The 26,733-nt window shown below is 44.4% G+C and overlaps 1 protein-coding gene across 4 annotated transcripts; it reads right to left on the reverse strand.

Moving 5' to 3' along the window:
- Nucleotides 1-416: 416 nt before the first annotated feature.
- CFAP100 (cilia and flagella associated protein 100) lies at nucleotides 417-26,733 on the reverse strand. Of its 4 annotated transcripts, none has more exons than XM_077451752.1 (16): nucleotides 26,643-26,733; nucleotides 18,610-18,745; nucleotides 16,353-16,442; nucleotides 16,170-16,270; nucleotides 15,592-15,775; nucleotides 15,181-15,248; nucleotides 14,740-14,903; nucleotides 12,437-12,517; nucleotides 12,031-12,230; nucleotides 10,813-10,918; nucleotides 10,581-10,650; nucleotides 7,745-7,896; nucleotides 5,739-5,874; nucleotides 3,983-4,185; nucleotides 2,126-2,219; nucleotides 417-626 (listed from the first exon to the last, which is right to left on the reverse strand). In XM_077451752.1, exons 2-16 carry the CDS (start codon nucleotides 18,668-18,670, stop codon nucleotides 513-515), a joined length of 1,824 nt encoding a protein of 607 aa, XP_077307878.1. In that variant the 5' UTR covers nucleotides 18,671-18,745; nucleotides 26,643-26,733; the 3' UTR covers nucleotides 417-512. The 4 variants fall into 4 exon arrangements, with proteins under 4 accessions (XP_077307878.1, XP_077307876.1, XP_077307877.1 ...); XM_077451750.1 differs by having other exon boundaries at nucleotides 26,569-26,678; XM_077451751.1 differs by lacking the exon at nucleotides 26,643-26,733 and adding an exon at nucleotides 20,581-21,787.

A 26,733-nucleotide genomic window follows, 5' to 3' on the forward strand; every position in this document is an offset into this window, starting at 1 on the left:
GTTCTGTAGTGCAAATCTGCAAAATGCAAAAAGCACTAAAAATGCCATAGGTGTGAATCCAGCCTTATATGGGTTTTCTGTATAATCCCAGTAAGAATCCAGTAGCAGGTTCAGGAATATTGCATCCATCGCCCTCTAGTGGACTCTCCCTCGGAATACAGGGAGAACTGGCTGGCTGGTGCAACAGGTAACTTAGCTGCAAAGTCTCAACTTTCCTGTCCACCATGCCAGAGGTTTGGGGACATCTTGCGGTGGGGGGGGGGGGGGGGGGGATGCGGAGTGAGATGTAACCCTGTCCATTTCACCCAAAACTGACATTTTCAGATAAAGATCAGTATTGGCATCCTTTTTCTCAGTAGCAGCATGTTATATGATCTCCATTTCCATGTTTGTTGCATAGAAAATAATGGCAGATAAACATTTACTGCAATGATTTATTTCAGCTGAACACAGGTCAGTTCATCCAGTAATATGATGAGCTCACAGTACAGCTGGCAAGTCTTTGTTGGGTATTAGGTGAAGAACAGCAGAGCTTCCTCCTTCTCTTTGTCGATTTTGTCCTGGTCCTTGTCTGTTCTGAGCTTCAGTGCAGGTGGATCAGATCGTGTCATGAGTCTTCTGCCGGTCTGTGGGATAACATGAAATTATCACTCATTAATTTGCAAGGACGGGGTGTGTGGTGGTTGTGGGGGGGCGGGGCTGTGGTGGGTGTGCATCAATAGAAACACACAGCCCCATAGCCTAGCATGGCAAGGAACTCCCCTGCTCCTCCCTCTCTTCTTCAAGCTAAAAATCTGGCTTAAGATTGCACTGTCCACTGCTAACTCCTTCCTTTTTAAAAGAGTGGAAGTTCAGGGAAGCAACACTGATAGAGCAAACCAGCAGCACTGAAAGTTGTAAACTGCAAATGCTGGGGTGAGAATGTTTAACAAATAGTTTACTTTGGAATACTTTCATCTAACCGTATTCCTCAACACCTGAAAATTTACAGAAATATTTTCCAAGTGCCTGCAAAACCATAAGAGCAGTGCTTGTCAACTTATAAGGTTTAGAGGACCTCAACTGCGGCCTCTGACATCACCACAGGGTCTCACATAAAGTTCACTATATGTCCCTGGTGCCCAACCTGCGGCCCGAGCAGGGCCGACCCTGAGGCAACAGGGGCGCACTGCCCAAGAACCTGAGGCTTCCTCCCTCTAGCGTGCAGTGTCATCCTTGCATCATGCTTCCCAGCATTGGGCATGTCTCTTTGTTGGACCGGGGATGTCTCTTTACTATATGGGGATGTCCCTTTGCTTTATGGAAATTTCTCTTTGCTAAACATATGGGGATGTCTCTTGCAGAATATATGGGGATGTTCTGCTGGATTGGGCTGTCTCTTTGCTATATGGAGAGGTCTCTTTGCTATACGGGGATGACTCTGCTGGATTGGAGATGTCTCTTTGGTGAATGGGCGTGATTTTTTTTTGGGGGGGGGGGGGCACAGCATTTCATTCTTGGACACAGGCAGCACAATGTCTTGGGGCAGCCATGGGCCTGAGGGTCACATGTGACTCTTTGGTATGTGATGTGCGGCACTCAGATCTGATGTTCCCATTTTTGTTTTGTCTTCTGCAGCATATCCCCAGCCAAAAATGTAGCATGTCCACATTCTGTGACCCTCATTTCCTCTATTGGGTCTGCAGTCTCTGACAGTCCTCTAAAGCATTAAAATATATTGAACATTATGTACGGCCCTTTGGAGCGGTCTGGGGCCACATTTGGGGCCCCCTTTAGCTCAAAAAACGACAACCACTGCTGTATATAATACTACAGAAGACTGTCTGTGGCCCTACCATGGATGATGGTCAAAGACTATGGACATGCTACAGGTGTGGTTGGAGACTGGAGACATGGTGAAGGACGCAGCCAGAGTCTGGGGACATGCTACTAGAGAGCACCATCTTTGCAGTGCCTTTACAAATCAATGCTCCCACGACTGACTGCTTGGGTCCGAGGGCCACACTACAAGTACCGAAGGGCCACATGTGCCCTTGGGCTGCAATTTGGACATCAGGGCACTAGAGGCATCTGATCAGCGTTTGATACAAGAAGGAATAATCCCAGAACACTGAAGGATCCTTACTGTTTTCTTTGGGTCGGCTTGTGCTCTTTCCAGGGCCCGGCGTAGCCTCTCCTCCTGGTGCAACTTCTGCTGTTTAATCTTCTCCTCTCTGAGTCTGAGGAACGAAAAGAAGTAAAGTCACGTTTTTAAAAGATGAACTCTGGGTACAAAAACTCTCACTTATATTATACACAGTACACTATACTGTATATTCCTCAATAGCGACAACAGATATCAATCCACTTTCTGCGCACTAAACCCAGATACTACTTTTTAAAAGTAGCAGCAACATTATCAATGTGCTGTACATAGTCTATGCAAAAAGCAGAACTGTTGGAGGTACCCAGAAGGCTCCACCCACTACAGAAAATTACATGAGGGGGCGGAGACAAGTCCAGCCACCCAGCACAAGGAGGGAGAGCAGCAGTGACTGGTCTTTACTACAGGAAGTTTTTGCACAGAGGTAAAGTCTCACAATGGAAGAAATACACAAAGCACACCAAGATTTGAGCAGGAATACACATTGACAGTACTGGATTATTCCGGAGTTTAGCTTTAGGGCTGAAGTCCAGGTAGGGACCCAGGGTGCCAATCGGCGGGGTCTTCACAGGTCTTGAAAACTCCAGCAGTATTGTCAATAGAGGGTGTGGCAACAAGACTGGTCAGCAACAGGCACAGCCAACAGCAGAGGATCTCTGGTCTTTACTCCCAAAAGAGGTGCTGCTGAAGGTCACATGACAGCAGACTGAATTCTGACAACACTGCTTGGGATTTCCAGATAAAGATGACTAGCATAGAATAGGTCAGGTTATTGTAGTTTGGTGGAGACCCTGCCTTAGAAGAGTCCACCTTGTCATGGTGGGTGGGCTTGTCATCTTGTGACCAATATTGGGGGATGAAAGCATTCCTTTATGGTGAGATTCACTTTGAACAGACTTTCAACAGAGTATGATACTTGTCATTTTTTTACTTCTATTACATCATACATGATCACGCATGACGTATGGAAACGGAACACAAAACTGCTCAGACTGATATGAATGGGACGGATTTCCCATAATCCTATACTGACTGTATATCAATGTGAGCGTGCTGCAGAAAATCCACTAAAATAATACACAATGTGTATGCCCACCATAAGAATATACTGTTTTACAGATACTGCTCCAGATGTTAAGGGGGTCTATTTACTTATTAAAGATTTGTTGTATGACTCAAGATCACAAAAAATCTTCTTAATTTGTGTAATATGTTTACTTCCTTTGATCGTCAGCTCCATCTAGTCGCCATAATGTGGTATTTTCCTGAAATACCCCAATCAGCAAAATACTGCATTATAGCCACTAGTTGGAGCCGATGATCATAGGAAGAAAACATACAACACTAATCTGGAAATTATTCATGATGGTTGTGCAAATGTTTGAAACATTCGCACAGTGAATTTTAAAAAAATTAAATAGGCCCCATAGTGTCCAATGTGCAAACAAAACCTGAACGTGCTCATCAATAAGAGCTATAGCCAAGTCTACCACTTATACAAAGCAGCTACAACCTACAAGTCCTCAAATACACTTTGCTTGGATGTGATAAAGCAATGAAATTATGAGTCCTTGCGGCTTCTATATGCTGAATTGTGCTAAACTTGCACAAACATCCCAACATATTAGATTTCCACTTTTTTTCTACTCCTTACAGCCCTGTGATGATGGGCTTTTCTTGCCAAAGAACTGCTTCTATCCCTTAGAAGAGAATGCAAAAGCAGCTTGATGCAGCTTGATGCAGCTTAGATGGAGACCAACTGCAGGTCAAACACAGCTGTCCAAATCCAGTCAACACCAACCCTAAAAATGTAAATCTGTAAGGAAAGTCTGTACAGACCTCAGCCTGCGTTCCTTTTCTTTGGCCTTCTCGGCAATCTCTATCCTCTCTTTAGGGATGACCTCGATGCTGTCCATCAATTCTTCCAGTTGGTGTTCAATCACCATTAACATCTGCAGAGCGTTTAGATTTGCTCGGTTCTCCCCGATACAAGCTCTGTAAACGTCCTCCACCTTGGAGCTCAGAGATGTCAGCATCTTGTCCTGTGAACAAAAATCAGGGGTGACTACCAACAGCACCACTGAAAACATCAGTACATCAGTGCTCTCCAGGGAAGATATATAAAGCAGAATGCCAGGCACAATTGCTTTAATTTACCGTATTTATCGGCGTATAACACGCACTCCAAGTTTAGGGGGGAATTTAAAAGAAAAAAAAAAAAAACTTTTAGGAGGGAAGTTTAAGAAAAAAAACCTGACATTTAAATGCCCATCAATGCAGCCTTGTCAGTGTCATTTGCAGCCTTCCATTGCAGCCTTGTCAGTCACTTGCAGCCTTGCATTTAGTCTCGTGAGTCATTTGCAGTCTTTTCTGTGGCTTTGTCATTTAAAAATGGCGCCGCCGAGATACAGAGCGGATGTCCTGAGTATCTCGGCGGCGCTCGGTAGTTCTCGGCCACTCTCGGCTATTTTTGGCCACAGTCGATTGCGGGCGAAAATACCCGAGAATGGCCTAAAATAGCCGGGAACGGCCGAAGATAGCCGGGAACGGCCGAGTGCCTCTAAAATACCCCCGAAGCCACAGAAAGAGTTGAAAATTGTGGGAGATCGGCGTATAACAAGCACCCCCACTTTCCCCCTGATTTTAGGGGGAAAAAAGTGCGTGTTATACGCCGATAAATACAGTATATGTATTCCTTAATATACACTAGTCTATGAAAAATGCAGTAGAAGAGAGGAGGGGCAGCCGTTTTTAACCAGGGTTCCTCCAGAGGTTGTGCAAGGTTTCATAAGTTGTGGCTGGTTGACCTCCCGTTTGATGGTGCCTGCATAGTTCTAGGGCCACTTGGCATAGCCAGCTGCATGAGCCCAAGGGGGACATTTTCCCATTAACCACCAATGAATTGGTTTTTGGAAGGATTCCCTGAGTCTTGAAAATTCTTTCAAGGGTTCCTCTGGGGTGAAAAGATTGAGAAAGGTTGTCCTAGGGTTTGAAATCCCAAAGAGGATGCTCTAAATAGACATATGCGATTCGTTTCTTTACGAATCGAAAATTCGGACAAAATTTTCATAATTCAGAGATTTGGATGTATCCGAATTTCTGAATTATAATAGTGACAAGTTTCAGCAAATCCAAAATAAATTATTATTATTATGAATGATCCAGATTTAAAATTTCTTATTTTATTTATTTTTGTGGGGGTTTTGGTTTGGTGTGATTTCTATTTTTGTGGTTTTGTCTGTATTGTGTCAATGTTGTTTTCGTGTAAAATAATAAAAGGATTTGATTTAAAAAAAAAAAAAAGAATTCAAATTCAAAATGGAAACATATTGCAATAAATATAAAAGTGAAATAAGATTATTCTTACTTAGGCTGCTTTATAAAATAGAATAGAACAGAACAACTATAGCTGTCTTTCAAATTTCCAATAATCTGAAATTAAGCGAATGCTTCCTCTAAATCACCCAAAACATCCCTGAGGCTTATTTAATAAGAAATCATCAAGTATCCAATCATAATTCCTCTTTTGGTGATTTGAAATCAAATTGGTTGCTCTGGGTACCACTGCTTAATAGAATTAACCTCCCCACCTCACCTGATCCTCAGATTTGTATTGACCAAAGGCAAACACCCGGGACTTGAGCTCAAGGTCTGTGGCCCTCTCCTCCTCCTGTGCAATGGAAGTCTTCAGATGTGCAATCTGATCTTTTAGCTGTTGTGTCTCATTTTCCCTAGTAAAAAAAATACATGGTTGCTACAGCTATTGAATATATACTTTTAGGGGATGCACTATTATCTAGAATAGATAAAAAAAAAAATACCAAAAAATGTAGGTATCACAGAAACAGTATCTCTACCATTAATGGAGGTCTAGTTTCAATACGAATGTGTGCTTATCGGTTGACTTACCACACAGTAAAAACCTGTGACAGCATACAGCCATGGCCAAAAGTTTTGAGAAGGACACAAATACTAATTTTCACAAAGTTTGCTGCTTCAGTGTTTTTAGATCTTTTTGTCGTAAAAAAAAAAGTCCTGCAAGCAGCATCTTTGGGGCATGCTTGGAGCGCTTTAACCACTTGAGGTCCGGGCCATAGCCGAATGACAGCTACAGAGCGGACCTCAATTTCCCAGAGGCCGTCAAAGGAAGTCCTCCCCTGTACAAGTCACGGAGACTTGGCTGATCACCGGTCCCGGCCCCTTACCATGTGAGCAACTGCAATCTGGAATCTAGGATGGAAAAGGACCTGGGGGTCCTAGTAGATGATAGGCTCAGCAATGGCATGCAATGCCAAGCTGCTGCTAACAAAGCAAACAGAATATTGGCATGCATTAAAAAGGGGATCAACTCCAGATATAAAAACGATAATTCTCCCGCTCTACAAGACTCTGGTCCGGCCGCACCTGGAGTATACTGTCCAGTTCTGGGCACCAGTCCTGAGGAAGGATGTGCTGGAAATGGAGCGAGTACAAAGAAGGGCAGAAAAGCTAATAAAGGGTCTGGAGGATATTAGTTATGAAGAAAGTTTGTGAGCTCTGAACTTATTCTCTCTGGAGAAGAGACGATTGAGAGGGGATACGATTTCACTTTACAAATACCGTACTGGTGACCCCACAATAGGGATACAACTTTTTCACGGAAGGGAGTTTAACAAGACTCGTGGCCACTCATTAAAGCGGAGGTCCACCCTAAAATGGACCTCCGCTCATCGGAATCCCCCCCCCCTCCGGCGCCACAATCGGCACCTTTCAGGGGGGAGGGGGGTGCAGTTACCTGGATAATCCAGGTAACTGCACCCACTTCCGGGCTAGCTCTCTGCGGAACGGGGCATACGTTACGCCCCGTTCCGCAAGCGCCCGCCCCCTTCCGCAAGTGCCCTGCTGCCTGCTGGGAAACACACAGCTCCCAGAGGCAGCGGGGACCGTCCGGATTGCGCCGCGCGGCTCGCGCATGCGCAGTAGGGAACCGGGAAATGAAGCCGAAAGGCTCCATTTCCTGATTCCCATACCCAAGATGGCGGCGGGACCCGGCAGCCGAGCGAGCGATCGGCTTCGGGTGCCGACATCGCGGGCGCGCTGGACAGGTAAGTGTCACTATTTAAAAGTCAGCAGCTGCAGTATTTGTAGCTGCTGGCTTTTAAAAAAAAAAAAAAAAAAAACGCGGAGTCCCGGTGGACTCCCGCTTTAAAATTTGAAGAAAAGATGTCTAACCTTAAACTATGTAGAGGGGTCTTTGCTGTAAGAGCGACAAGGATGTGGAATTCCCTTCCACAGGCGGTGGTCGCAGCGGGGGGCATCAATAGTTTCAAGAAACTATTAGATAAGCACCTGAACGACCGCAACATAGAGGGATATACAATGTAATACTGACATATAATCACACACATAGGTTGGATTTGATGGGCATTTGTCTATTTATTTATTTTCCTCACCTACTATGTAACTATGTAATTGCACTTGCAAAGTGCACAGTCTATTTTCTTTTAGTAAATGCAGCCCAACGCTTCTTTAAAACCGTGATTTGGCATACAAAATGTAATCTAGATAAAGGTTAGGCCTCTTTTAACATTCAAGTATTTTCTATTACTTATTCAGCCTTACATTTTCTCCTCAGTGGTGGCAATAGTATGTTTGATTTCCTCCAAAGCTTCCTCTGTCTCCTGTGAGTTCTGGATTAAAGAAAGATTCTGTTCCTCCAACTCGGAGAAGATGTCCAGGAGCTGCTGGGGGTCGGTGAAGTACAGCTCAGGTTCCTAGTCAGATATCAAAGTCTTTGGTTCAAATCACAAAGATACAATGCATTCAACAAGCCTGAACATGTACGTTGGCCATACATTTACAATTTTTTTTGTTCAACCAGCAAGTTGAATGAAAAAAAAAAACAATCTGATTCCCCCATCTACATGGATGGAGAATCACTCCCACTGTGCTATTGTGCCCAAATGGCACTGATCCACTGTGCTATAGCCAACGACACTAATTTTTCTGGAAAAACCCACACAGATAGACCAAGTGGATTGACTTCTGTACAACCAGCTTGCCCATACATGGATCGAAATTTGTCCGGTCCCTGGTGAACCGACTGACTTTTGATCAACATATAGCCGCCATTGGTCTACGAGTATTCTTTCTGCAGATGTTTTTCTAAAAACACATTAAACACAAATGAAGACTCCACAGAACAGTATGTGGCTTCCAAAAATGTGTGGGGACCTCTGACCATTACACCTACATGAGCTTGCTGGACATTCCAAAATGATGGCCCATTGTGACTATATTAGATTCTACATTTCTGGAAAGGCTGCCTACCAGATTCGCGTAAATTTGTGCTTAACCAAAACACCACTATTGGGTCAAGTACTGATGTTCGATGAGAAAATCTTGCCCACAAATGGTGTTGGATAGGGTTAAGGTCAGGGCTCTATCTAAGCCACTCAAGTTTATCCACACCAAATATTAAACCATGGAGTTGCTTTACTAAAACTGGAGAGTGCAAAATCTGGTGCAGCTTTGCACAGAAACCCATCAGCTTCCATTTTTTTTTTGTCAAAGCCTAATTGAACAAACTGAAGTTAGAAGCTAATTGGCTACCATGCACAGTTGCACCAAATTTTTTCACTCTCAGTTTTAGTAAATCAACCCCATGTCCTTCTGGATCTGCCTTTGTGCCAAATTGCTGATGCAAAGTTGGAAGTGCACAATTGCCTACAATTTCTTTATATGCTGTAGCATTACCACTACCATTAACTGAAAACACCTGAACTCCATCATGTTTACTATTGTTTTAACTTGCACTTGCCTGGATTGCAGACCAGTTGACTCCGTATTTATGGAGGAGTAGAAGAAATAACACATGTGCATTGCGCTATTGGCAGAAAATGAGTGACAGGAACATGGAGCAGCAGATTAACGTAAATTTTTGCATGAAAATTTGCAAAAATGCGAGTTAAACATCTCTGTTACAACAGGCTTATGGTAACATTCCATTAATGAATCAAGTGTTTCTGAATGGCATACACAGTTTAACCACTTCCCACCCGGCCAATGCATATATACGGCCGGGTGGGAGCCGTCTACTCCTGATAGGACGTTCAGGAACGTCCTTCAGGAGTAGCGGGATCGCCCGCGCAGCGGCGCGATCCCGATGTGCTCGTGTCACCCGGACACGGCACATCTCAGATCGGCAGGAGGGCTCTGTGATTGGCCCTCCTGATCACATGACGGCCGTGTCCAATCACGGCCGTCATGTGATGTAAACAAACAGCCGGTTGCTAGGCAATCGGCTCTCCTCTCCTCACACGGAAGTCACCGCTGAGGAGAGGAGAGCAGAACGCTGCAGCCGGCTGATGATCAGTGAGTATGGGCTGCTTTTTACAGCTTTTTACTCACTGATCATCAGTGTAGTGTAAACACAAAACACACCACACAGTACAAACACAGTCCCCACATATGTCCCCAAAACACACATGTCCCCAAAACATACATGTCCCCAAATAATAAAAACACATGTCCCTAATAATAAAAACATGTCCCCCACATATGTCCCACTAAAATCACATGTCCCAAAGATTATCTGCACACATATGTCCGTGATCACCTGCACACATATGTACATGATCATTTGCGTACATATGTCCGTGATCACACAAACCAATTATTATACACTTAACGGAATTTTTTTTACCAAAAACATGTAGCAGAATACATTTTGGCTTAAATTTATGACAAAATTTGATTTTATTGGATTTCTTTTCAAATAGAAAAAAGAAAATATTGTTTTTTTTCCAAATTTCCGCTTTTTTTGCGCTTATATCGCAAAAAAAAAAAAAACGGAGTCGTGAATAAATAACACCAAAATAAAGCTCTATTTGTGCGAACAAAATGATAACAATTTCATTTGGGTAGAGTGTAGCATGACCGCGCAATTGTCACTGAAAGCGCTAGAGCGCTGAAAGCTGAAAATTGGGCTGGGAAGGAAGAGGGGTGAAAGTGCCCTGTATTGAAGTGGTTAAGGAGGGGCGGGAAGATGTATACAATAACGCAAGAAGTAGACAACCAACAACACAAAGGACAGATGCAAATGTGGACAGATAGCGAACCCTTGTACGCTCATGCTGGTGAGTTTTTGGACCGTTCACTACGAGTTCATAGAACACGGTATAATGGTCAACCAACATTGTTACTAAAAAGGTTACGGGAATCTACTCAGAGGTAAAGAGTGGAACTCTGGCCTGACAAGTCGGTTCTCCACCAGGACAATTCTCCTACATAAGCATTTTTTTACAGTCCATTCCAGAAATTACATTTTCACACCTCTTAACCATATAGCATATCAGTGCTGAGAGGACTGACCCTTTAAAAGGTTCTCAGTATCGGATAATAGAAAAAAAGGTCTATCGTTTTCAACTGCCCACCTTGTAAACAGAGTACTACCCACCTCTTCACTATCTGAGGATATTAGGCTTTCTGAGACACTTTTATCTTCTGCTTGGTAGGATGCATTACTCCTGAAAAAAGAAATTAAAGGCCATCATATTTGGAAATGTGTTCATAACTTTAAATTATGTCTGCCACAGACAAGACAACAGATAGTAAACCTTTTCGTTTTCAGCCTTTCAACCTTTTAGTTGCTAAACCCAGCTTATACAGACGATATATACAACACTTACAATTTCTTGGACCCCACTGTTTTCAGGCTCTGCCTAGAAGACAGTCGGGGATCGCGGCCAGAATCACGACTAAGACTGATTTTGCCTGAAGAATGTGTCTCAGATTCTGAAAAGAAAAACAAACGCACCTGAGATCTGTTTCCAGAACACAACGCTGAGATCCATGGAAGAGATACTTTTTGCTCTTGTCCATTTGGTGGCCACAGGTGCCATGTACATTATGGCGCAATGAATGTTTTTGGAGGACTAAGATTTCCTTGTAAACATTACAAAATCAATGTATCATAATTTTTAATATAGAGGAAAAGGTTTGAATTTTTAAAACAAACTGTAAAATGTGTATTAACCTTAGTAGTACCCCTGAATAGCACACTCCACTACCTGTGTCTGTCATTTACCTGTGTCCCCACCCTACTACATGTATCCCCTTCTACTATCAGAACCCTCAATTACTTTTTACTACCTATGCCCCTCCTATCCGTACCCCCCTGCCCTACTTGTGCCCCCTTCCTCTACCTGTACCCCTCCTCCACTACCTGCGCCCACCTCCTCTACCATCTCTTCCCCCCCCTCCTCCACACTTGTGCCCTCCCTTCTCTCCCTGTACCACCCTTTATTACCTGTACCCTCCTCCACTACCTGTGCCCATCTCCACTACCTCTTCCCACTTCCACACTTGTTCCTCCCCCTTTCTCTACCTGTACCCCTCCTCCACTTTCTGTGCCCACCTCTGCTACCTCTGCCCATCTCTTCTACCTCTTCCCCCTTCCACACTTGTTTCTCCCCCTTCCTATTCCTTCAACCCTCCTCCACTTCCTGTGCCCACCTCTGCTTACCTGTGCCCATCTCCACTTCCCCCCTCCACAGTTTTGCCCTCCCTTCTCTACCCATACCACCCTTTATTATCTGTACCCCCTGCACTACCAGTGCCAGACTTGGTTTTTAGTGGTCCTTATCCTGATCTGTTCCTGTGTGTTGTGCTGGTGGATCTAATGAATAGTTACTGGTGCTGCCTTCTAGTGCATTATTTTGGTTCTACTACTGAGAGTTGGAGGTGTTGCATGATCTGATTAACCTTTAGCAACAACAGGTTCTTTTTAACAGTGAAGAAGGGGCGGGGAAGATGTTTTTAGCCCCATTTTCTAGAGAGCCTACAGTGGTGTTCGCTCCCTTTTTATGAGCGTTAAACACAAGAGCGGCCCATTCTGATGTACTTACTCCTTCCTGGGATGGGGGAGGTGGATACTTTGGTCTCAGAGTCCTGTTTTTCTTTCTCTTTGGAGACAGGAGGAAGAGATTTCTTCCTCTGCTTCTTCTTCTTCATTACTTCCTCCTTCCACTCTTTGGGAGACAGGCGGAAGAGGAATTCTTTGTACATCAGATACTCTTTTAAGATCTCCTCACACTTTGAAATGTCACTGGAGAAGGAACAAAGAACAGATAACATCCTTCTCTTAATAGAGAGAAACAAGAGGCGTCCAGTAAGTGGCTTCCAATTTGACCATCTTTCCATAAGCCCCTCCTGAAGGTGCCTTTTGTCATAACTGTTAATTGGTCAGTTGGATGGGACCCGTGGGCCATCTCTAACCCCAAGAGTAACAATACGAGAAAATGAACTACGTACCTCTTGATGTTCATCATTTGGGCTGTGTGACTCTTGATTTGTGCAACTTGCTCCATCTTTAGTTTTGTTTCCTTGTCGGCTCTGAGTAATAAAAAATTGAGAATCAATGATAGGTTACTGCTGTTTAGGGATCTTCCAGTGCTTAAAGGGTCAGCCCACCCAAAAGATACATTTTTGTTACATATAACCCATGGCACCAAGGTGTTCCCATGGCCCTGGTTCTTTAACCACTTGACCCCCCGTAAGGTTTTACCCACATCATGACCAGGGCATTTTTTGATATTTAGCACTGCGCTACTTTAACTGGCAATTGCTCAGTCATGCAACACTGTACACAAATTAAATGTATATATTTTTTTAGGCAAATAGAGTTTTCTTTTGGTGGTATTTATTCACCTCTTACCTCTCACTGATTTGCTATATTTTTTGTTGAAAAAGACTGAAAAGTTTTAAGAAAAAAAAAAAAAAAAAAAAAACTATATTTTCTACCTTCTATTATAAAACATATCCAATAAAATCTAATTTGTTTTCATAAATTTAGGCCAAAATGTATTCCGCTATATGTCTTTGGTAAAAAATAAACGATAAGTATATACAGGTATTAATCGATTTGTGTGAAGGCTATAGCGTCTACAAACTGTGAGATCTATTTATATATATATATATATATATATATATATATATATAAAAATTGATCAGTCCTGACGGTCTATCTAATTTCTTGAACCCCAAAAATGGCAGGACAGTACAGGTATCTCTCAAATGACCCCTTTTTGGAAAGTGTACAGCCCATCATATTTCGTAAGAGGCATGACAAGTTTTTTGAAGTTGCAATTTTTTATCAGAAGATTTTGGAAAATTAAAGAATTAAATACAACATTTGGGTTTTTAGCACAATTAATTTTTACATATTGTCGCCAATGCAGTACAGCGTCATTATATGACTGATGTGGTGGTGATCAAGGATATTCACTGGTAACAGTGCTCCATTCACAGAACCAGATCGCATGTGGTATTTAGGTGTTTTCCCAAATATTACATGCGATCCTGAAAATGTAAATTACAAGCTTGGTAAATAGCGCATACAACAGGAATGAAAGTCAATTCGCTAAAGGCCCCTTTCGCACTGGAGCGGGAGTGGCGTCGGCGGTAAAGCGGTGCTATTTTTAGCGCCGCTTTACCATAGTTTTAGCAGCGGTCTGGGGCTGATAGCAGGGCGTTTTAACCCCCGCTAGCAGCCGAAAAAGGGTTAAAACCGCCCGCAAAGTGCAGCCAGCGGTATAGCCACGCTGCCCCATTGATTTCAATGGGTGGGAGTGGTGAATACACCGCTCCTTCACCACTCCAAAGATGCGGCTAGCAGGACTTTTTTCACTGTCCTGCTAGCGCACCGATCCAGTGTGAAAGCCCTCCGGCTTTCACACTGGAGTGAAAGGGGCCAGATTTTTTTCAGGCGCTATTTTTAGCACTGTAGCGCCTCAAAAACACCCCAGTGTGAAAGGGGCCTAAAGGGAAAAAAAGCATGCAGTAAATAAGCAGTGGTCCAGGCATGCGATACTTAAAGAACTGGCAGCCGCTGGCATCCTTACAACCAGTAAACAACATGGTTGTTAAGGAGCAGACGGCCGTGTCCTTAACAACCAATGAGCCATCAGTTGTTAGCCCAGCTGACGGCTCAATGTAAAAAAAATAAATAAAAAAATACCGGCAATGAAAAAATTAAGAAAAAAATGGCGTGGAGTCCCCCCCTAATCCATACCAGGCCCTTTGAGCGGTAAGATACTACTTTGTCAATGGAGCCCAGTATGTAAAAAATAAACACCATTATTGTTTATAACAGTAATGATCACTGTTCTAAGCAATAGTTTTAGCTGTCATGAATGGAAGCCATTTATGACAGCTTGTGATCTGTGATTGGCTACAGCTAATCACATGGCAGAGGGTGCTGTGATTGATCCAGGCACCATGTGATAGCTGAGGGCCAATCACAGCATCACAATAGTAAACAAAAACGTCATGAATGGAAGCCATTCATGACTGTTTTATTTACATTGTAATCATCTGATTTCATAGACCAATCATAGCAATCACCTGACACCCCAGCCGGACACAACAGTCAGGGGATTGGCAGCCAGGGGCCACATCAGTGCGCATATGCTCAGCGATGTACCAGTAAATGTATAGCACCCTTCATGTCCTGATAAAATGGAAATGATCTAGCAGTATGGCACCTCTCTGGACATCACCACCAATTATGGTATTGGCTCTTGGACCATGGTAAGATTTAGGATATATGGACTCACTTTTTTAAGGCCTCCACCGAGTTCCTGTCGTTTTGTTTCAGAAACTCATCAAATCTCACAGCATCTTCCTCCAAGAATTGCTCGGCCTTTTCCAGCTTCATTTCCTCAGCAGCGGCCATGGCCTCCAGCTTCTGGATCTCGTCACGTTTCACGGTCAGGGAATACTACCAATCATAAATGGCACATTTGATCATGCTAGACTTTGTAGAAGTGGCACTCGACAGTTTTGCAAGATGTTTTAGCAGTCAGGTGCAAATTAGCTCATTTTGAGAAATAAGTAACTTTGCACCAGGCCCAAATGGATGCCTGAAGTTAGCGAACCTCATTTACTTTACCAGCCAATGAGCTTCCAGGTTTTATTTTAAGAATATCGAATCGAACAACTGGTCGTATATAAGAACTAATTTCTCATAGACAACTGAGGCCCAGAGATTATGTTACCTGCAGGAGGAACATTTCCTTCTTCTTATCAATGAATTCATGGAGACTTTCCCTCGGGACTTGTCTATCTGGAAGAACAATAGTGAATTAGAATCAGACCATGCTCCATTCGCTTCCTCCTGGGACACAGCTGCAGGGGAAAGTGACACTCAAACCAGGAAGCAAAGTAATACATGGCCTTTTGGGCTCCCCTCTACCCATCATCACCAGCTATTCCAGTCCCAGGTCTGTAGGTGCCACAGCGCCCCCCCGGGAAGCATGGTGGAAGTGCACTTCTGGGGGTAGTATGGTGCCGATTTAGAGGGTGATGGAAGTTTTTATGAGGCTCAGGGTTGGTTCTGTGCTATTCACTAGCTCAGCATGCCCCATTATTGAATTGCAATGGTCATTTTTTTTCCCCTCCAACCTCACCTCTGGTCACCGCCAGTTTCCAAGAAGGATTGTCCAGTACAGCCACAGCCTTCTCCCCGTCCTCTGCAGCTTCTTCCATCTCCTCCGCTTCAATCTCTTTACGTAGCCTGGCCATCTTGGCGTTCATCATTGTGGTGTACGTCCCCTTTTGGTGGACTTTCAAATTTTTGTTCTTTTCCTTTTCCTGTACAAGGATGGAGATATTGAAACCTTCAATATAAAAATCTTCAACCTTTTACCATTATATTATATATATATATTATATTATAGGAGAAAAAAAAAAAAAAAAAAAAGGAGTTTTACCATTGCCTACTCTATCCAATACTAAAAATGTGTATATAATGTATGTAGAGATTATGATTATATATATATATATATATATATATATATATATATATATATATATATATATATATATATATATATATATATATATATATATATACACCAAAAGCGCTTTTGACTACATTTTGCTGCGATTTTACTGCATTTTGCCGTGATTTTACCACCAAGTCAATACCAGGGTTACTGGTCTTTCAATGTGTGCCATTGGTCATGTCTGTGTATTCAGTACTCGCCATTTGCATCTTCTCCCGCTCCTGATCCCGAATGAGGAAGAAGTCGGCATCTGGGGAGATCTTGAAGGGGTTTGGTTCATTCTTCTTTTTTTTGGCCTGAGCTGGAGAGAGAAGTGGGACAGTTCTAAAAACTAGACACCCAGATGGTGGCACGAAATCCCACCTCGCCACAGCCCCATCTACCTGAAACCACAGACTTTGTGTCGGTGCCGGACTTAGCGGAGCTCACTATGGACCTTGGAGCAGAGCGGTGAGATGTTGTACGAGCGCCTCCTGTCCGAGGAGATAAGGTCTTCATGTTATATATATCACTGACATATGTACATTTACACCAGAGGAGCTTACACTCTGCACTTACAGTCATACACTATTATTATACATGTATATAGCTCTGACAAATACTGCAGTGCTGTATAGAGAACACTGAGCCACCGCATTTTACAAGCACTTTCAACTAAAGCTTATTTTCGGGTAGGGCTTATATTGCAGCCCTCCTCGAAAATCACAGTAGGTCTTATTTTCAGGGAAACACTGTAAGCATATAATAATAATAATAATATAGTGGTATATAATGTAAACTGTGTATGTCTCTGTAATATAACTGTGCCAAATACCTTCGGTTCAGCTGACCTCCAGTTGCTCTCCTACCTGCTGTCAGCAAGGATTTCGGCCCCCCTGCAGTGCTCGGAGCGGGGAAGAGAGTTCTTTCTGGTTATGAAAGCGCCGGGCGGCGCTGTACCGAAGGTATTTGACACAATTATATTACAGAAACATACACTTTTACTTGATTCCACTGGGGATTCCTGACATGCAGGGAGGAAGAGGGGGAGATAAGACAGCCATGACAGGATAAGACCTACCCGGAAAATAAGCCCTACTGTGTCTCTTGCTGCCAAAATTAATATAAGACCCGGGCTTATTTTCGGGGAAACGCGGTACATACAGTCATGGCCAAAAATATTGCCACCCCTGCATTTCTGTCAGATAATGCACCACTTTTGTTGCAATTACAAATGTTTAGGCATTCTCATGTTTATTTCTTTTGTTTGTATCGGCATGACAAAAAAAGCGGAGAAAAAAAAAAGCCAAATCTGACACATTCCACACAAAGCTCCAAAAATTGACAGGACTTCTATTTAATATTTGATAGCACACCCCTTGGAAAAAATAAATCAATTGCTTCCTGTAACCATCAATGAGTTTCTTACACCACTCTATTGAAATTTTGGACCGCTCTTCTTTGGCAACTGCTCCAAGTCTCAGATTGGAAGAGAGGAATACTACCCTACTTTAGGGGTATGAGTGGAAGGAAAACTGCCCTACTTTTGGTGTCAGTGGAAGGAAAACTGCCCTACTTTAGGAGTATCAGTGGAAGGAATACTACCCTACATTAGGGGTGTCAGTGGAAGGAATACTTCTCTACTTTAGGGGTGCCAATAGGAGGAATACTACCCTACTTTACGGGTGTCAGTAGGAGGAATACTACCCTACTTTAGGGGTGTCAATGGAAGGAATACTACCCTACTTTAGGGGTGTCAATGGAAGGAATACTACCCTACTTTAGGGGTGTCAATGGAAGGAATACTACCCTACTTTAGGGGTGTCAATGGAAGGAATACTACCCTACTTTAGGGGTGTCAATGGAAGGAATACTATCCTACTTTAGGGGTGTCAATGGAAGGAATACTACCCTACTTTAGGGGTGTCAATGGAAGGAATACTACCCTACTTTAGGGGTATGAGTGGAAGGAATACTACCCTACTTTAGGGGTATGAGTGGAAGGAATACTACCCTACTTTAGGGGTATGAGTGGAAGGAATACTACCCTACTTTAGGGGTATGAGTGGAAGGAATACTACCCTACTTTAGGGGTATGAGTGGAAGGAATACTTGGAGGAACAGTGTCCCAAGGGCCCGATAAAGGAAAGCAAAGGGCCACATCTGGCCCCCAGGCTGCAGTTTGGAGACCACTGATCTAGCCCTTTCCTTCTCAGCTTTACTATCCCTGGGCCCGCACCTTTCATAGATTGGATTTCAGTTCTATCACGGAGGCTCAGCAAAGCATGTGGGTTTTACCTAACGCAGTCTATATGTAAATACAGCCTTGCCTAGGAATGCCCACCCCTCCAGAGTGACATCCATCCAATAGGGAGACAATGCAGGGCAGGGAGCCATGAGGTTTTTGGAAAGTTATGTACAGCAACCTGTGCACCTCACCCCATATACTGCCTGCATTGCATAGAGAAGCACAGAGGCCCAGTGATGATGTAATTGGGTCTAAAATTGTGTGTAATCAAAAGAAAAGCTGATATTTGAAAACTTCATGTTATTAAACCTGCAAAGAGTAACCAGAGAAAGGCAAAATAGCAAATTAAACATCAGTGCAAAGATGTCAATGAACCCTTTAAAAAAGGATCAGGACATGAAAAGAACACTTACTGGATCCAGACGCCGTGCTCTCTCGTGACACAACGGATCTCTCCAGAGTGAAAGATGACATTGTGGGTGTTTGTGGGGGGTCAGTGGGAGATGTTCAGGAATTTGGTGCCGTGACCCGATCACAGAAGGGAAGATCCTGGAAAACCACAAAACAATATAAATCACATGGGACCTCGAGTATCATCGTCAGCTGTAACAATGACATCACATTGATGGAGATATCCTTGTGTATTCATCGAAGTGCTGCAAACAGCAAAGGTGAAGTATAAAGTGCAGTGACCCACAGCAACCGGATATCGCATTACTCCAGCCAGATCATGTGACTGCGTGTCTTGGGCTGCTGTGCAAAGTGGTGTCCATACACAAAATCCCAACATGATCACCTAGATCACATTTGATTTAACCACTTAAGCCCCGGATGAATTTGCAGCCAAAAGGACCAAGCCCCTTTTTGCGATTCGGCACTGCGTCGCTTTAACTGACAATTGGCCGATCGTGCGACGTGGCTCCCAAACAAAATTGGTGTTCTTTTTTTCCCCACAAATAGAGCTTTCTTTTGGTGGTATTTGATCACCTCTGCGGTTTTTATTTTTTGTGCTATAAACAAAAATAAAGCGACAATTTTGAAAAAAATTCAATATTTTTTACTTTCTGCTATAATAAATATCCCCCCAACATTTTTTTTCCCTCAGTTTAGGCCGATACGCATTCTTCTACATATTTTTGTTTAAAAAAAAAAAAAAAAAAAAAAAAAAATCGCAATTAGTGATTATTGATTGGTTTGCGCAAAAGTTATAGCGTTTACAAAATAGGGGATAGTTTTATAGCATTTTTATAATTTTTTTTTTTTTTTTTTTACTAGTAATGGTGGCGATCAGCGATTTTTATTGTGACTGCGACATTATGGCGGACACATCGGACATTTATGACACATTTTTTGGGACCATTGTCATTTATACAGCAATCAGTGCTATTTAAATGCACTGAATCCTGTGTAAATGACACTGGCAGTGAAGGAGTTAACCACTAGGGGGCAGTGTAGGTGTTATGTATGATGTTATGTGTTTTCTTTATTGCAGGGGGCGTGGCCTGGCATGTGACGTCACTGATAATCTTTCCCTATAAAAGGAAATGGACGATCGGTGACAGCCACAGTAGGAAGCATGGGGAGAGGTTTGTTTACACAGACCTCTCCTCCTCCATCAGCTCTGTGACCCGATCGCGGGACACCAGCGGCGATCGGGTCCGCTGGTCCCACAGCCACGGAGCTCAGGACCGGATCGGGAGCACGCCGCCGGCTGGGCACTTAAAAAGCAACGTACAGGTACGTGCTTGTGCCCAGCTCTGCCATTCTTCCGACGTACATCGGCGTGAGGCGGTCCTTAAGTGGTTAAAGTGTTACTAAACCCAGGACCCTATATCCACTATATCTTGTCTCCTACAGTACACAGAACATGGAAATCCAATTATTTTAGTAAATATGAAATGCCTTTTCTCATCAGCAGTATATAGCAGTCTTATGACTTCTATCAGTGTCTGGTTAAAGCTTGTAGGAGGAGTTTTCATTCTCCCCTAACTATCCGATGTGGCTGCATGTCCCCGGACCCTGTCTGGACAGTGCTGATTGGCCCTGCGCTGATCACATGCACCCGCCCAAGAAAAAAAATAAACTCTCTAGCAATACACACCAAACTGAGCATGTGCAAAGTGTCCTCAATGCTCTGTACTATCAGGAGATAGATTGGGGACAGTGGAAGAAGGGGAGGATCAGAAAAGACAGGATCACACAGCCTTTTTACACGACAAGGATTAACCCTTTAGGTTCCACAGTGACTATAACAAGCATGCTTTAATGCATATACGCACTGATTTTACTGTTGTGGGTTTAGTAACACTTTAATACCTCCGACCTCTATTCATGTGTTTATTCACTGCAGTATTAATAACAAAAGCAAACATATTGTAGCTTACCAATTCTTAGAAGTGATGACTGCATTCATTTTCATTTTTAGGCTTTTTTTCCCTTCTACTTTCATCTGGTGATGCAGCCAGTAAGTCTGTTGTTTTTCAACAGAACAAGCACTGCTGCAGTGCAGACATATAAATTACATGGATGAGACAAACTATTTACCACTGCTTGCAATGAACAGCTTTAATTCAATTTATGTAAAACCTTTATCCCAAAAAGGAAATAAAAACATTGCTGCAACTGCTTGTCTAACTGTAGTGTTAGCTGGAGTTTGGCTTCAATTTTTTTTAGTGTATCTAAATCTGCTAGTACATCAAATTTCCAGACTGACCCAAGGTGCCCCTGTGCTCCTTCACTCAGGGTGGGGGCGCTCTAATACTGGAGGTTTGTTACTAGCCAGATCACCAGGTGGAAACGGAAGGGAGAAAGCCTAATAAAACAAAACAAATGCAGAGCAGATCCCTCTTCTGCCACCAAAGCATCCCTGCCCCATCATGGCATGGACTCCAGTAGACCTCTGGAGGGATGCTGTGGTATCTGACACCAAGCCGGCAGTAGCAAATCCTTTAAGTCCTGCAAGTTGGGAGGTGAGACTTCCATGGATCGGACTTGTTTTTCCAGCGCACCCCGCTGATGCTCAATTGGTTTGGAGAGAATTTGGAGGCCAAGTCAACAACTCCAACTCATTTTTGTGTTGTTCAGTCATTCTTGAGTCATTTTTGCAGTGTGGCAGGTTGCATTGTCCGGATGAAAGAGGCCACAACTATACAGTTTCCATGAGTGTAATTAGTCAGCAACAATGTTTAGGTAGGTGGTACGTGTCAAGTATCCACATTAATGGCAGGATTATTCTTCCATAAGTCAGGCACTGATGTTGGACGAGAAGGCCTGGCACACAGTCTCCGCTCTAATTCATCCCAAAGGTGTTCTATCGGTTGAGGTCAGAATCCTGTTCAGCCTCTAAAGGAGTCTTTATGGAGAGAGCCCCACTCTGGTGGTCTCAGGGGCAAGGATTTCTGGCACATGCAAGCTTTAAAGAAGCTTAAAAAAAATCTCAGTGGCTTCCTACCCATCTCCACTCCTATAAGTGTGTCATTTCCTTTCATTTTTGTGTGTTTTAAAGTTCTGCTGGGCTCTATAGTTCCACAGGCGGGGGGAGCCTCCAAGATGGCTGCAGTGTCCGCATCAACTCTCTGCACAGGTGCTGGGGGAAGTGAGGTCATACTACTGGAACTTTTGCCCTTCTCCAAGATGGTGCCTGGGACTACACAGCACTACTGCACATGTGCAGTGATGTCATTTCCGGTGTAGTGTCATATTTTGCTCCGGAAGTGACGGTGCGGCCAGAAATTCCGCACTGAGCATGCGCGATGAGTTCCAAACGCTTGTGCCATGTGTTCCAAAGGATTTGCGACAATACAGACCAGTGACAGCATCACATAATGTCATGGAAGTGAGGGGAGGTAATCCCCCTCCCCGAGCCACGGTTACCCGCTCTCTCTAAAGTTAACGACACTCTGTCTAAAGTTAAGTTAACGTTACGGTTACCTCCCCTCACTTCCGTGACATTATCTGATGGTTTCACTGAACTGCATTGTCGCAAATCCTCTGGAATGCATGGTGCAAGTGTTTGGAACACATCGCGCATGCGCAGTGCGAAATTTCTGGCCACAACGTCACTTTCCGGAGCATTCTACAATGGGGAGCAAAATATGACGCTACACCGGCGTGACGGAGGAGGGGAATTTAAAAAGCCTTGTAATCTGTCAGTTTTTGCTGATGGTTATACAGCCATATTACAAAAGGATTTTCCTTGGTGTTTTTGCTGCCCTCAGTCTCAGGTAAGTCCACATCTCTTTTGCTTGTGTTAAAGTGGTTGTAAACCCTTACAACACACTTTGACCTACAGGTATGCCTAGATTAAGGCTTACCTGTAGGTCCAAGAAATATCTCCTAAACCTACACGGTTTAGGAGGTATTTGCAGAAAGACAGGCACCGCTGTCTACGGCGCATGCGCCGTAGACAGCGGTGCGCAGGCGCACTGAGCACGCCGTGGTCAACGGCGATATGCCGTGAGTGGCGGCTCCCGTGCCCATGCGCAGGAGTGACGTCATCGCGGCTTCGCCAAATTACAGCGGCGGAGCGGCGAGACCCACCGAGAAGATGGATGCGCTGGACTACAGGGGACAGCGGTGACTTCGCTGGCTCCTGTGTCAGGTAAGTGACACATAATGGGGTAGTATGCGATGCATAGTAGTCCATTATGCTTTACCTTTGCAGGGAATGAAAGAGGAAGTAAACCCATCATGGTTTACTTCCTCTTTAATAAGTGATCTTTTTATGTCTGCGACTACTTGTGCAACCCTATACTGTATGCTTTCTAGATACTGTCTTCTAGTGCCCTGTTTTCATGGAAGCCACTGCCCAAGCAGACCATCCTTAGCATATGAGGTAAGAGGTGCCAACATTCTTGGTAGGTATGAAGGAGAGAAAAAAAAGAGTGCATATTCGCTAATCATGCGATTTCTGGTAGCCCTTCCGGGTCTAAATGTACCAATTCCAAGCATCACAGACGCTCCAGTCATACTTCCAGTCATGGGAGAGCTAGAAGATCTTAATCTCGCCATCATCACTCTGGTCGCAGTCACTCTCATTATAGTCGCTCATATAGAATGTCACCTTCTCCCCATCACGAAAGGAGCTATCACACCAGCCCTACGGCAAACGCTTGCTGGGTGTGCGGAGCTCCAGCTTTGCCAGACAAATTGGCCTTGCTTCAATGAAGCAACCAGAGAAAAGGAATCTGTAAGGCTGCTTTCACTTTGGGGCGGTGTGGGCGTCGGCGGTAAAGCGCCGCTATTTTTAGCGGCGGTCTGCGGGCGCTAGCGGGGTGGTTTTAACCCCCGCTAGCGGCCGAAAAAGGGTTAAACCCGCCCGCAAAGCGCCGCTGCAGCGGCGCTTTGCCGGCGGTATTGCCGCGCTGTCCCATTGATTTCAATAGGTAGGAGCGGTATAGGAGCGGTGAATACACCGATCCAAAGATGCGGCTAGCAGGACTTTTTTCACCGTCCTGCCAGCGCACCGCCCCAGTGTGAAAGCCCTCCGGCTTTCACACTGGAGTTAAAGGGGCCGTTTTTTTTCAGGCGCTACACGCCTGAATACCGCCCCAGTGTGAAAGCAGCCTAATGGAGGTGACTGATCTCATCAGAGAGTCTGTATGGGAGACTATCTTGGAGACATCAGTTTCTGAACAAGACAAGGCCGGCCCGAGCACATCTTCCGTAGCTCAGAATCTGCCCATAGATTCGGATTCAGATTCCGACAATGTTGATGCGGAGACCGCTACTGGATTTGACTTCACTCTAGTGGAGTCCTTCATAAAGTAATTGAAGGAAGCCATAGGATGGGACGAGGCGAAAGAGACCCCTCGCAAGATTCGGAAGTACTTCCCTAATCTAAAGAGGGAACCAGAGTCCTTCCCCTTTATCAAAGAACTGGAAGATCTCATCGAGGATGAGTGGGAGAGAATGGACAAGAGAGCTAATCTGAATAATAGATTTACTAAACTGTATCCTTTGAAAGAACAAAAGGTGAATTTGCTATCCCAACCACAGGTGGTCGATGCTTCCTTGATGCGACTTGCAAGACACATTACTTTACCCATAGAGGATGCAGTAACTTTCCGGGACGTGTTGGATCGAAAAATTGATCAAGATGTTTAAAAAAAGCATATTGCACAGCAGGTGGCGCATGTAAACCTGCGATAGCATCAGCCGCAATAGGAAAAGTGATTTCTGGTTGGTCTGCCGATATAGAGAAATCTGTTCGTGAGGGGGTTGACCAGGAGAAGATAATCGGTTCTCTTCAAGAATTGAAACTGGCAGGTGATTTTGCGGCAGAAGCTGCAGTGGATGTAATTTGTTCCCCTGCCAGGGCTATGCTGGCATCAGTTACAGCCAGAAGAGCTCTATGGATCAAGCCATGTCATCATCCCGCACCATCGCCTCTTGGTTGGTCAAGACCATCAAGAAAGCTTATGACATTCAGAATCTGCTGGTACCCGGAGGCATTAGGACTCTTTCAACAAGGGCAGTGGCAGCTTCCTGGGCAGCGTATTGCAGAGTGTCTTCCGAGACAATTTGCAGAGCAGCTACCTGGTCCTCCAGGCATACTTTCATGTCCCACTATAGAGTGGATTCGGCTCGGTTATCAACGGTATATTTTGGAAGAGCCGTTGTTCGAGCCAATTCTTCAGCTATATAATAAACACTACTACTTTAACTTGCACCCACCCAACTGCCGAGTTATTTCCCAGTGTGTGTGCTGCCTGACGCATCCCCATAGCAGCACACAGCATCCCACCCCTTCTTTACAATTTTCCGTTTTTATGGACCTTGCTTTGTGCACTGGTGGGCAGTCATGCTCAAACAGGAAGGGGCCATCTCCAAACTGTTCCCACAAAGTTGGGAGCATGAAATTATACAAAATGTCTTGGTATGCTGACACCTTAAGATTTCCCTTCACTGGAACTAAGGGGCCAAGCCCAACCCCCGAAAAACAACCCCCCACCATAATCCCCCTTCCACCAAATGATTTGGACCAGTGCACAAAGCAAGGTCCATAAAGACCTGGATGAGCGAGTTTGGGGTGATGGAACTTGACTGGCCTGCACAGAGTCCTGACCTCAACCTGATAGAACATCTTTGGAATGAATTAGTGGAGACTTCGAGCCAGGCCTTCTCGTCCAACATCAGTACTTGACCTCACAAATGCTCTTCTGGAAGAATGGTCAAACATTCCCATAGACACACTCCAAAACCTTGTGGGCGGCCTTCCCAGAAGCGTTGAAGCCTTTACAGCTGCAAAGGACGGGCCAACTCAATATTAAACCCTACGGAAGAAGACTGGAGTGCCATTAATGTTTATGTGTGTGTAAAGGCAGGCGTATATACTGTATACCTCATTGCTCACAACTAAGGTCGGCTCACACTAGAGCGCACGCCTGCGCGTTCCAGTTTTGGCAGCTCTTAATTTTAGCTGACCACCAAACAGTGGTGACTGGTACTCGATTTTTAATTTTTTTGGGGGGGATGGCCCCTGCAAGCCCACCATCCCCGCACTTACCCCATCTTAGTCCTGGATGGCTTTCGCTGGCCAATCCGGTCACTTCTCCTTCTGGCCAATCCGGTCTTGGGACCTGCTTCCTGTCCTGATTGGCTGGGATAAGTAGCAGGAAGGCTCTAATCGCAAAAAAAAAAAAAAAAAAACCCTGCCTGTAGAACTCAATGTGTCCCACGCCCTACCTGGAGATTAAAGGGCCTGGCACATAGAGATTAAGGGTGTGGCGTGCCTGTGCCCCTTATGGACGGGCCGCCACTGCTACCAAACATACTGGAATATGGAAAAAGTAGCACAAGCATTACTACTTCAGATCACGCCGCGCCAAACCGCGTGGTATTGCGGTATCATGCAGTTTGGTGGCCGCAAACGTGGCGCGTTTTGGGGTGCCATTGACAATTAATGGCATCCATTTGCTTCTCAAAAGAACAATGCGTTCACATGCGGTGCAGGAAACACGCACAGAATCCGCCTTTTCTGCACCGTCTTCCAGTGTGAACCCGGCCCCAGGCAGGCCACCTTCACTGTGGGGGGCCTTACAGCGCCAGATACTGTTTACCATTTTTTTTTAAACTTTATTTAAAATATCAAAGTCATGCATTCCTATGCGGTGCGGAAATGGCTTGTTCACATAAACTCCCACACGTTGTAGAAAAATGCAACATGTCCGCATTTCATTGGACGTTCTGTAACCCACCGCATTGTGGCGTTAACAGGGCACATAGAAGACAATTGTTTTCTATATGTCCTTGCGGGTGACTGGAGTAGATCAGGTGCAGAGAAACGGCAGGCCGACGCACAACGTGAATGAGCCCCCCCATTTACCATCCGAAAAATCCCCCCCAAATCCACACACACACAGCTCACTCACCTCCTGATCAGCTGCTCACCTTCCCCTGTGTGTTTAATATTGATAAACCTCCATAGAGGCCACACAATGCTTACCACGTGGTGTGATTCTAGCTTGTTTACATCTCCATGGAGACCTGAGCTCCTCTCTCCATGGCAACAGCGGCAGGGAATCGTCTCCTCTTCC

The sequence above is a fragment of the Lithobates pipiens genome, unplaced genomic scaffold, assembly GCF_037356315.1.
Source record: "Lithobates pipiens isolate NorthernLeopardFrog02 unplaced genomic scaffold, aLitPip1_a1.2 Scaffold_23, whole genome shotgun sequence".
Classification (NCBI taxonomy): domain Eukaryota; kingdom Metazoa; phylum Chordata; class Amphibia; order Anura; family Ranidae; genus Lithobates; species Lithobates pipiens.